This window comes from Bombus impatiens, unplaced genomic scaffold, assembly GCF_000188095.3.
Source record: "Bombus impatiens unplaced genomic scaffold, BIMP_2.2 scf_0418, whole genome shotgun sequence".
Classification (NCBI taxonomy): Eukaryota; Metazoa; Arthropoda; class Insecta; order Hymenoptera; family Apidae; genus Bombus; species Bombus impatiens.
Window position 1 is genome coordinate 293,703 of NT_176837.1, and position 13,233 is coordinate 306,935.

General features: G+C 35.1%; 1 protein-coding gene across 2 annotated transcripts in view; it reads left to right on the plus strand.

Moving 5' to 3' along the window:
- LOC100741673 (torso-like protein) overlaps nucleotides 1-13,233 on the plus strand; it is a 34,013-nt gene that overhangs the window by 17,567 nt on the left and 3,213 nt on the right. Inside the window, exons 1-2 of one of the 2 annotated variants that reach the window (XM_012386874.3) lie at nucleotides 10,781-10,967; nucleotides 12,153-12,816. In XM_012386874.3, coding sequence (XP_012242297.1) covers nucleotides 12,181-12,816 — 636 coding nt within the window. In that variant the 5' untranslated portion in view covers nucleotides 10,781-10,967; nucleotides 12,153-12,180. Of the gene's footprint in view, nucleotides 1-10,780; nucleotides 10,968-12,152; nucleotides 12,817-13,233 lie in introns of those variants that run through there. The other variant, XM_033321319.1, reaches the window with a different exon arrangement.

The window sequence follows — 13,233 nt, forward strand, 5'->3', positions numbered from 1 at the left end:
GAAGCCTTGAGACGTGCATACGAATTGCGAATTCAGTTAACTAGCCTCGATTTAGCTAAATCGCGGGAATCGACTTGTTATGCTCGTAAATTAATGTACGGTGATGAAAGTGGGTGCGGGAAAGTCGATAATTATACGGAGTGCCTAATGTAACGAATAATTTACATGTTTGCGGAGTCACTAGGATTTCTGTAGAACTTCTGCAAAATTTAGCAATTTCGTGTGTATCTTTATGCTGAACTTAATGAGAAATTTTAGAAGAAAGTTCCATTTATTTAAAAATCTTTTATGATTTTGGCGAGCAGCCACATACAGCGGTATACGAATAAAAATTTCTCAGCAAACATAGATACCTAAAGACAAGAATAACTATCTATCTTCTGAATCACATAGTGTATTACACTTGGCAAACTCTTCGCAGAAAATATCGCTTCTTTCCACGGTACAAAACACACTATTCTTCCTTCCATCATCCACACGATGATATCAATCTCGATTTCTATACACATTCCACAATCTCGACGTAAAGGAAGCGAAACCATTACAGCATAAACTCTCTGCAACCTAAGTAATTCTCCCATCGAATAACTTTTTATATCACAACTGAACTGATATTACGCTATTGCTACTAATTAATATCGCAAGCACGATAGTGCTTCTGCATAAAATACAGGTAGAGATCAAAGAAAGATCTTTGAACTTGCATATCAAAAATACGTAACGATTGTATTGTATAACATATAAGCGTCAAGGTAGTCAAAAGTGGTTATCGATGTTGCTCAATTTTTAACAACGATTAAAATAAGATAGATTTCACGAACCGATGTATTTTCAACAATACGAATGATCTGGATAATATTGTGAGAGAGAAAATGCACAAATACTACGTAATAATTTATGAAAATTAAATATCGTCGTGCAGTATACTTCAATCTATCGCGGTATAGGAAAAAGTATATTTTCAACAATACGAATGATTTGGATAATATTGTGAGAGAGAAAATGCACAAATACTACGTAATAATTTATGAAAATTAAATATCGTCGTGTAGTATATTTCAATCCATCGCGGTATAGGACAAAGTATATAAAATTCGTGTTAGACGATGGTCGGTGAAAAAGACATCTCACCCGGGAATAATTCGTCTGTGGCACCGCTTCCGGTGTCTAATTCATTGCGCAAAGATTCCTTTCGTGGCCCCAGCGACCACACGACCACGCTACTTAAGTAATTCCTCCCCATTTGCCTCTACGTCACGTAGATCTCTCGCTTCTTGTACCAACGACAACTGAATCGCAGCGCCCGCGAGCGCTCGATTGTTCTTTCAATCGTGATTTTTTTCATGACGCGGCTGCTCATCGCGCGCGCACGGAAACGCATCGAATTTTGTAACGAAGGTTTCCTCTTCGACGATATTCCTCTTGGACTCTGTTGTATCCTCAAAGCATCGTTTCTTCGACAAGGAAAGGCGAAAGGTACGTGCTTCGAGCGATTCGAGCGATCGTCATTGCGGTTAGGTGCTGTTTCGAATCGATGACAGTCGACACGTTCGTCGTAGTTGCTGTGACGTAAACGTTAGGATTGATCGTTAAAAAAAGTTACGATATCCTGGTTTCTTCTATTTTTACTTATTTTTATTCTTATTTTGAAAAATCGCTTTTAGAGAAGTGGTGTTTTAAAAAGCATCATAAATATACGTCGGAAGACCATATTTAAGATAGGTGAAAAGTTTTAGAACATAGAAAGCTGGTAATTTTTTCATGACTATCACAACAGCATCTCTGACTCGAGTTTGACAATGTTACCAGATAATATGAAATCATTCGTTGATTCTTGATACTTTTTTTCTTTATCTGTAACAAAATTCTATGAGAGATAAATATTTTCCATAAGTTTCTTTTATTCGATCTACTCGGACTTTCGACTTTCTAACGAATTACCTGATTCATTGTACGCAGTAGTCTTTAAATAACTCCTTAACTGTCATTTAATTAACATCATAAAAGCCATCGATAGATACGTAACAACATCTTATAAAACAAATTATTCGCAAATGAACGGTTACGTGCGTATCCTCTGTGTCTAACGTTCAACGTTTCATTATTCCCCCACCGAAATTGCAATTTCTAATGTCTCGTGTGCTGTACCATCGAACGCACATCAATTCCAAGCGATTCTTAAGGAATAAAATACGGCGACACGCACGTGACTTACACACCCGCGAAATTACGAAATGTACCTTTCAGAAGACCACGACGTCGTACATCTCGCTTTATGTCTGCCCCATACGATCGTTCGATGCATAACACTTATTACACAACGTTTGGTATAAGTATGCCTCTCTTGGAGCAGCATCGCAAGAATGAGCGTGCAGGGACATCCGATGGTGTTTACGATCGTTTAATTCCACGAGACTTTCTAACGTTACGCTCGAACGAAAGTAAATATTTATCGCGCGCCAATGGTCGAATCGGAATTACTGTCCTGTCTTAAATAGTTTGGAACAATAGCTTAAAACCTAACACCGTTACATCTATGACTAGGCAAAGTTGTTTGTGATAAATCGATAAATTTCCCTTTCGCTATCCTTGAAATCCAATAAAGGAGAATGTCAATTAGGTTAGTGCACAATGCGTGCACCGTGCGAACTTCACCTGTTTAGTATGTCCGTGAACTTCTAATCATGGTGACAAACCACTTTCTTGCGCTTAATGGAGAATGGCGAAAGTGGAACCTGTTCCACTTCCGTTTCACTAATTTGGAAGCATCGACATCCTCGACTGAGCGGATGCGCGCTGCATAATGTTCCATTGTACCATTCACGCTGGCTTTACGGCTGTTGAAAGCTGTATTTATACGCTCCTGTAGGCGTTAATTTTGCTTAATCCTATACCTTGCTGGAAATAATTAGAGTATTGCGTGTATCGACGATTAAATCGCTGTATATTACGTTGTTTGGTATACGAAGATTATAGGTGAAAAGTAAGACACGTAGATTTTGATATATTTATAGGAAATTGGAAAGCGTAAGATTTCACAAAATGCACATACGTAGTATGAAAAAATATATCGAATATCCAAGACATAGCGTTTTCTGTAATACTCGATAGGTTAAACAATTTTCGACCGAGGTTTTATTTTTTTAATTATATCAAAACTATGAATTTACATAAAAATCCGCAGTCTAACGATAAGTAATTTTTCTGGTCCTTTATAGAAGAACGATTTTAAGATTTAATTGAACAATTTGTTGTCGCTCGATTTTACACTAAAATCTTCCCGTTTGATCTCGGCGTTGTTTTATGATTTCTCGTACTGTAGAAACAATTTCTAACGCTCATAACTTTCAGTAGGGAAAAATCTCGATTTCTATTCAGTTTCTCTATTTCAAACGCTAGATCTTCTTCGTATCGACATATTGGACGTCAACGTCGAAAAGCAGTGCACTTTCACGCGGCTCGCCTTATTAAATATTAAAATGATAAAGGATGAGGTCACCTTGAGGCGCCGACAGTTCTACGCGATGAACCCTTTGTTGTAATCTTATGAATATGTATGGCAACTTTTGTTTGCAACACAGCTACTGTGAATCTAGGTATGTGGAACGATCTTCCTTTCGAGATAAATCGACAAATAGTTTCCTATTATGTAAGTCTATAACGCGTAGGTGTGAATGTTCTTTTATCGAGGAAGGATGCTTAGAATATAATAGCTGACCAATCTTTTGATTGCAGCTAGTAATAGTTTCTTTGAGAAGAATACTTTTAGGTAGATGCTTGTTACACATTTTGATAAAAGTTTTCAGTAGAAAGGGTCTGAAAGTTTTATTTTCTTTCGATGTCACAAACTTTGTTCCAATACTTTGGATCGTTATATAAAAAATGTTAAGAAACATATGGATTTTGTAAAATAAAAGATTCACGTCGATTTTGGAATGATTCTTATTAGTAGTAGTTGGTATTCATTATTAGTAGTAGAACAAATTGAGATGATTGGGGTTAGGAAATCATTCTGAACAATATCAGTGCAAAACATGGAACGATTGTGAATATTTGTTGTATCTTCTTATTCATTTTTCGGCCCTTCATTCTGATATATGTCGTCATAATTGCAGAAGAAATATCTAATTTCATATCTGTGTTTAGCATGCAATAATTGGCACGTAAGAAGCTGCTACAAGCATCTCGTATAAAATGACATAATTCTGTCGATATTAACGAAAAACGAACAATAATTGCAATACCGTGTTGCAAATAAAAAGAATCCAAAAATGCAAGTACACAGTCTAGATATATCGTGTGGAGGATTTCAATTCTACTTTCACTCTCATCTCGCAGTACCCGATTGTTAAGGCCTGTATCCATTCTGCTGTAACATTTTGTTACAGTATGCACTCGTAACACAATAAGTCATCATCGACGATAAATCGTGAACATTATGCTTCGTATTATTTTAATCCTAACGTTAGAACGAAGATGCAAGCGATCCTACATTATGACATTAATTCTATGAAATCTGAGCAACGTAGTATCAAAAATTCAGCGCAGTAGTTAATTAATAATTAATAGATGATTTTATGAACTTTGGATCCCATAGATCCTGTGAGATCCACAGAGTAACTTTCGGCACTGAAATGATAAATATCGATTTCTCATCGCCTACATTATACATCTTGTGCGTTGTATAATTTCTTGTACACTTACTTCACACATGTTACATAATGGCTTATGAATGTACTCTTTTATTTCTTAGATGATTTAATATTAGACATAGATTTAATAAACTTTTTTTTTTATTTACAATACAATATTGCAATTATTGTTCGTTCTCCGTTAAAATTGACAGAATTACGTAATTCTATATGAGATGCTTGTAGCAACTTCTTACTTGCCAATTATTGTATGCTAAAAACAGATGTGAAATTAGATATTTCTTCTGCAAAAATGTTAGAAACTATGTGATTACTCAACGGTGGTTTAATTACTTCACGTGTCTCCATAGTAATTTCACTTTGAGATTATGACAGATTCTAAGGTAAAATTCTAATCTTAATTCTGCAAATAACTCCAATAGATGAATTAGCAAAGAGCTTGTCATGCTACTATTAAACATAGTGCACATATAACATAGTAACAATATTAATTTCGTGAATGACATTCTATGACTTTCCGCGTTCTAACGATATCATAAATGCCAGAGATTTATTTTTCCTATTTTATCGCGAGACAAATGTAACATTATAGCATAACACGTTCCAAGAAACGTTATACTCCAGGAATGACGCTTTTAAACCAGAGAAGTTCTTATGAATTTCCGTTTCTTCCTCGTTATGGCTACGCTCTTGAGAGAAACAATCACGTTTTACCGTATTAATTGATGCTCCAATACGATACTTCGTTTGAAACGTTCTTCCTTTGAACTCATTTCCATTATTCATTTATTCAATACACACGTTTTCATGCAATAGCACCCAAATTCCCATAAATCAATCGGGAAAGAGCAGGATTAATATTAAATACTAAAATAGCAACAAAAGTATAATTAAATATCAGACAAATATATTTGAAAAATTCTTTACGAGGAATTTAATCCAAACTTAATCCGAATTACTGTTCATATACAATGTATTTTTTCTCTTATTCGATTAGGAAAATTCTGATTATAAATAAAATACAATATAATTAAAAAGCTCGAAAATAATGCGGATGCAACGGAATTAACAGAAATAGATGGTGTTGAAAAGCCATCATTGCAGACACTAAAAAACGAAAACGTGGTATTGACAATTATCTAAAACACATAGATTTCTCAGATACCGGGAATAATAGGAAAAGTTCAAATATACCGATGTAATGAAATGGTTTTATTGCGACGATGCGACGTCAATAATGACGATTTTATGCAAATAGAAAAAGCAAACGAACGTGATAATTAAGACGCGCTTTTCTCCTGTCAAAGCATTCGTGGCATTCGAGGAAAAACTTCGACGGCTCTAAGTACAAAAAGAATGTAAATCTATGCGGTTACTTATGTTGAAAAAATTATGCGACTTAGCAGCCAAAAAGATATTGGATCCATAAATATTTGAAGAATCTGTCAATTAATCTTAATTCATTATTTACTATACTACCATTAGTTTGGATAAGAGAGGCTCTACTATACATAAAGGTTAATGTTCAAAGATTATAAAATAATAAATTTACTAAAACTATAAGATTGGAAACATATATTCACTAGAATTCTTCTTTCCATCTATTATAATCTAATTTTAATTTTTATGCTTAGAGCCACGGTATAAATTAGGATGATTTACTTGGTGGATTAGTATAATCATCGAATACTGCATTTGCACATTTTCATTGAGACAACATACTAGAAAGTAGTCTTTCTCCAACATATTCGAGTCACGAACGCAAACATAAAATGTACACCCGAGCCAACCGCGTAATTGTTCACATTCCTTGGACAGAGAAACGTTCAACAAGTAATTACCAGCCGATATTCCTTCAGATGTAAATCGTTGCAAAACATTCGCGTCGCTAGGACGATTGCCAGATTGGAAGAAATCCAAGGGCCTAGCGCAACCTTCGTTCGTTACGCGATCTATGCATGAGCGAAAGCGTTTAATGATATTACTAGGAAGCCTCGTTCTTAAAGTAGACTTTTCATAGACGTCGTTAAATGGAACAAAAAGAGGTAGGCGAAGGTTCGACGAATTAACCTTCAAAGCAAGTTTTTAGAGATTCATAAAGCCTATTATTAGATTATTATGGAAAGTTTGTGGCATAATTAATGTGCTTCCTATTGGAATAGAATATTTTTTGCAATTTGAAGGGATAAAATATTAAGCTGAATTTTTGGAACTAAAATTATATTTAAATGAAAAAAAAAGCAGTGGTTGTTAAAGGTGTCTCTAAGCGAAATTAAACTAATGATACGTCAATCGAAAGAACTTGCTGAGAAAAGCATTTCAACAAACTTTTAGTACCTTACTCCTATTATTAGGGTACTTATTAACCTAAACATTACAGTCTATGCTTGGTTTCTTTTGTTCTACCCTATAAAAAATTGTGAAAAATATCTGAGCTACTATAGCCGTGGTGTTCCCACATTTTTTCAGTGCGGAATCTATTTTTTAAAAATTAGGAAGGATAATTGAAATGGAAAATAGCAATTTTCTATTGGTGTTATTAAATGACAACATCTATGTTTTTATAGTAGAAGCTACCTATAACGTTTATTAACTCATAATTTTTTCAGATTTTCCGGAATGACGCATAGCTAAAAAATTAAAAGTCATCATCTTTTATCTTTCCATGCCTGTAAGAGTGATTTATGATGTATTTATATAACTGATTTTTTTTGTTTTATTTTTATTAAACGGACGAATCTTAAAGTGTCTCATCTTTTATTCATTTTCGTCTCTGTTAACGTTGATCACAGAATTTACTCGCTCACCATTGAAAGCTTTGTTGAGTATTTCAGCAAAGCTTGTAATGTGTGCTATATATCCAACATGTGATAAATAGTAAATTATCGCAGCGATATGCGAGCTAAAACCCAAGAGTGTCATTACTGTTTGCACAATGCACATTCACAAAAGTGACTTTTTATTCTCTAGCAGCCATGCATTATTATTTTCCTTCAAACAACATTGCTCTATATTATTTTTTGAATCCATTACCTCTAGCAAGTATCACACTGCTTGAGATAGTCGATCGGATCCAGCAAGAAAGATTTTTAAATTGTTATTTGGAGAAAAGTAATGATATGACACTATTGACACTGTCAACACTAAAAACAGTATAAAACGTACAAGTGCTGCATAAAGCGTATACAGAAAATATGTTCGAATTTATAATTATTTACAGCACTGAACATACCAAACTCAATTGACTGCCCGAGAATAGAAAGACATTTTTGTTCCTCACGCATCGCTGCGATAATTTATTATTTATCGCATTCTATATATAAAAATCATGTCGCGTACACGATAAGGCCTGCTGAAATACTCAACAAAACTTTCAATGTTGAGCGAGTAAATCTTGCGATCAACGTTGACAACGACGAAGATTAGTAAAAGGTGAGACATTTTAATATTTGCACATTTAATAAAAATAAAATTATTTAGAATTGCATATAATATTCATATGATATGCTCTTTATATAAATTGTATAAATACAGAAATCTATACATTGTTTAATAACACTAATACAAACTTGGCATTTTTAAACATTTCTGATTTTTAAAAAATAGATTAGAAATAGCACAGGAAAAGTGTGGAAAAATTGCCAGATATGTAACGTCACGGCTATAGCATCTCAGATCTTTTTCATAGTTCCCCATATGGTAGAAGAAAAAATAAACCAAGCATAAGTTTTAAATCGTGTTTTGGTTAATAACTATACTAATAATAGGGGCTAGATGGCTAAAACTTTGCCGGAATGGTTTTCCTAAGAAGCTCTTTCGATTGACGTGTCACAAGTTTAATTTGGCTTAGCGGTACACATTTTAACATGCTTATTCCGTCATGCTCTTTAGAATACAGAGTGAACCGATAATTTCAATTATTGATTATTGGTCTTTTCAAAAGTTTGGAATTTTTAACATAAAATTTAATTACCTCTGCCAGTATTTATAATCGGTCGATAGTTACTTTTTTTTTTAATTGAAAGATTTCCAACAATTTCAGAATTATATTTAGTTAATATTTAAGTTCATCAGGTTTACGTGTCTTCCTTGTTTTACTAGTTGTAAAATAATAGGATTATTAGCCGATTTCAATGAGCTGTAGTAAAAGGTTATTAAACATTGAATATAAGAAAAAAAGAAAACAACGAAATTGTTTCGCAAAAGATACTCAAAGTGGTATATCTGTTGCAGCAATGCAACATTGCAATCGTCTGGTCGCTATATCACGTACTCTTCTTATCACTTCCGGATTGTTTCAAAGATACGTTCCAATCATTCTTTGCGTCATATCATTAACTTGATTTTTCTCTAAAGATTATTCCTCGAATTTTTTCACTTGATATCTTAATCTTGAAAAAACTCCTCTTACGCAAATACGTAATTTAATAATTACGTCGTAAAACAATCAATAACCAGAGAAATTATAATAACCTGTTACTATGTTACTATGTTAATGAATATCGATGAAGGTCGATCATACACACACACAAACACACTAAAAAATGACCACTAAAAAGAAAGGGAAAAAAAGAAGGGAAGAAAAGGAAGGGAAGATGGTGAACGTATCAACATTTTACGTATTAATTTCGTATTTTCGTATTAACTCATTTACGTATTTTTAATTCAATTTTACGTATTAACTCATAATCTTTTCAGATTTTCCGAAATGACGCATAGTTAAAAAAATTAAAAGTCATCATCTTTTATTTATTTTATCATGATTTATGTATTTATATAACTGATTTTTCTTTTATTTTTATTTTTATTAAATGAGCGAATCTTAAAATGTCTCATTCTTTATTAATCTTCAACGTAATTTTACGTCTTCTCCAATTATCAATACGGAAGTAAATGGTTCGAGGCATTTCATTGTCAAACGCAGTCCGCGAGCGATATACCGTTAACACAGAGCGGTGCATAAATCGTAGCCTGCGTGCATAACGATCAATCGTGTCGCGTGGACATTCATCAAGATGAACGGGCTCGCGTGCACGCGGCCAACCGAGACGAACGATTGACCGCAGCCCGGAACCTTGCATATCCTCCTCGAGCCTGCAGAAGACAAAAAATCTACGGATCTTAAGTTAATTGAGAGGAGGATCAAGCCGAGGCTGCATCAGTCTCGTAGAATGCGCACAAATGTAAGAATTCGTAAGAACTTGAAAATGTTAAGTGACATTCATAACGAATACCTTACGAATATTTTACGAATGAATAATAAATTATATAATAAATGTCGAAGGATCTCAAGTTCAAAGTCTTTAACTCAAAGCTTTAGAAGATATAAATGGACAAATTCTTCTTCTCTGAGGAAACTTTCTGCAGACCAAATGACTAAATTTTGAGAGATTGTAAATCAATGATATTCTTTTGGTAGTAAAACAATGTTATTAACGCTACAACTACCAATTGCGTAATAGCGAGGAGTCACGGGCTGTTTGGTTTCGTAAATACCAAAACTGTCCAGGTATCATTGGCAAAATTAACGTTGACTTTTATAACAGAAGCGAATATTTACGGCGAATTCCTTGTATTAGGTTGTCCGAAAAGTGTCTTTCTCTTATAGACACGTCTTTTACAACAACGCATCTTTATAGAAACATGAAACCAAATCAGTCAAACGTTGTGATTTTTATCTTGATAAAACAAAATGTATCGTGCGTAATTCGATAAAATAATATAAAACGGCAAATCTCGTGCATCCACTATTTCCTTATAAACCGGAAGAAACTTTTGAAAGAAAGGGCCTAATGCATAGCAACTATTACGGTAGCAATATGGTTCGTAAAGAAGGGGTTAGAACTTCTTGAAACATTTGCCCGGCCGATGGAGACCCGACTTCGCACGTTGGAGAACCGCGTTAGACCAGCGTGTTTGCCCGGTAGACAGGTGGGGATGAAGGCCACGTACTGCTTCTGCAAATGCCTCGACGATGTGCACCTAGACCTACAAAACGAGATAACTCGTGGCGATCTACCGGCGGACTCGTTGCGTCGCGCGTGCACTCGCGGTTTCGAAGCGCCGGTAGATTCCAGCTGAGTACACGAGTTGTTCCGCCACTCGTAGGTTCATTTTAAGAAGAACTTGTAACATTTTGTGTAACTTGTATATCATATATGTATAATTTTAATGATAATCTGTTTTTATATTGGACAAGTTCCTGATATCGCGGGATTAGTAGTTTCGATTAATTGTGGCGCGAAACTGTGAATGAAGTTGCCGATGGTGTGAGGAAGTTTGTGTCGTTTGTTACTTGTCTCGAGGATCGGTTCTGTAAGATGTTTCTTGATATTTTCATTATTTCTATTGATCATAGTTTTTTCTAAACATTTTTTTTTTGAACAATTAGACCTTCTAAATGAATATTTAAAATATATTTGAATGCTTGCTCCGTTTTGTATTTGTAATTATATTTATTTTTATTTGTATATTTATTTATATTTGTTACGTGATTGATATTTCAGTGTAGCGTGGCAACTTGTATTTTGTAGAAAAGTATATTCAAAATGAAAAAAAATCTCATTCGAAGATAAATGTTTAAAGTTTGCTATGTTTATACCTGGTACCATATAACGAGATAGAAATAATTAAGTACTGTAACAAAGAAATATCGAAAGTTTCTAATGAATATAGAATCCGTATAAAAAGCACTTAACAAACTTTCATATTCCAGTGAAACATATTTTAACGGTTCCTACAATGTCAGAGATTTTAGCGAAAGTTGTTACGATAAGAAACATCAGCGAAGGAATGTTAAGAATCTGCAAAGACGTTACAAAGCGAAACGCGGTCGGCTTAGGTATCCGCTAAATTGCAATCCTCTTATGTTTTATATTAGTGGAATCGATACTTACCGACGATTCCTATGTAAGGAACTCATCTTCTTTCAGAACCACGCGTAAATGTTCATTCGTGTTCGAAACTTGTATTCATCTCAGCATTTAGATCTTTGGAAATTTAAATTGTTCATTTTTATTTTCAATTTCATCAGAAATTGAATTTTAATCAAAACCCACTTAACAAATAAAAATCCCTGATCATTAAAGTTTCTTTACATTCCGTACCACTTTCTCCCAGCTTGTTCTACGTATAACCAATAAAAATTCCTAATTTTCAAAAATTCTTTACACTTCCAGTTTCATCATACTTTATATTCAATATTATCTCATTTTCTTTGTTTTCTTGTTTAATTTATTTTCCATAAAACTTCTCAATAAATACAGATTCCTGATCAGCAAAAATCCTTTATGCTCTCTGCTTCTTCCATCCAACTTCACGCCTAACGTTATTTCAGTCCAAAAAAAAAAATATATCCTCGATATAACTTTCTCAATAAAGAAAGATTCCAGCTCGCCAAAACTCCTTTATATTCCCAGCTTCCTCCATCCTAGTTCACAATATAAGATCACGCACTTGATATTATTTCAGTGTTGAAGCAATCTCATCGTATGTTTCCAGGTGGTTTCGCCGCAGGCAGCCGCGAGAGATGTGGTCACGCACGCGATTCTTGCTCCTGGCGTGGATGATCTCGTTGCTGGCTGGCGTACGGCTCAGCAACGGGTCGCAGAGGCCGCGTCTCGGCGGCGCCGTCAACATCTTCAGCCGTTACGGTTACCTCAGCATCAGCATGAGAGTGGTCCCCAGAAACGACACCGATACTTGGATCTTCCGAGAACCGACCCTAGATGTTTTCAGGAATCCAACCCCCATAACGACCAAACAACGCCAACAGGCAGCGGTGTTCGATGGAGACTTTCATATGGAGTTCTGCGATAATGTTCGTCAACTTCTGCAAGCTTACTTCCGGGACTTCACGTTTGAACGACTGGAAAGGCCATGGCGAGCGTTTAGCGCCAGCTGGTCCAAGGCGGCCATTGCTCGTCATTTGGGCATCAACTCGTCGTTCATCACCGGTGAACATTGTTACGTGCTGGTACGCGTTGCCAGGTTCCGTGAGAATCAGAAATTGGCTGTTACAGCAGACTCGATGATTCTGGACGAGGCTGTTCTCCGGGAAACAGAAAACGTCACTGTTGGAGATACTGCCAGCGTGGTTCGGTTCATCAAGCACTTCGGATCGCACTATATTGCTGCTTATGTCACTGGCAATTCCTTGTATCAGGTAAAGATGTTTGTGTTCATTGTTTTAGCGTATAGTTATTATTATTAAACTGTTTTGTTATTAAACCGTAAAACGTAGAAACTCTAAATCATAGAACTTAGAACATTCTAGGTAATAATTAGATCCTTGATCATCGATCATTTCATCTTACCAAACGTTCCTCCGTTCTTCTGGGAAAAATTACCACAGACGATCCTTGGCGTGTAACAACAAATACTTTAGCCTTGGTACATCTCTTCTTGACTACTTGCGCAAGATCAATGATTTATGGGTGCATAAAATTTATTGCTTCAAGCTTTACTTCCGAGAATCAATTTGAATCTCTAGCTAACACCATCGAACCATCTCCACTCACGTCGCGTTACAAAACGTTACCAAAGAAATCCTGCTTCAGTGGTTATTTGCTCCTCCCACGCA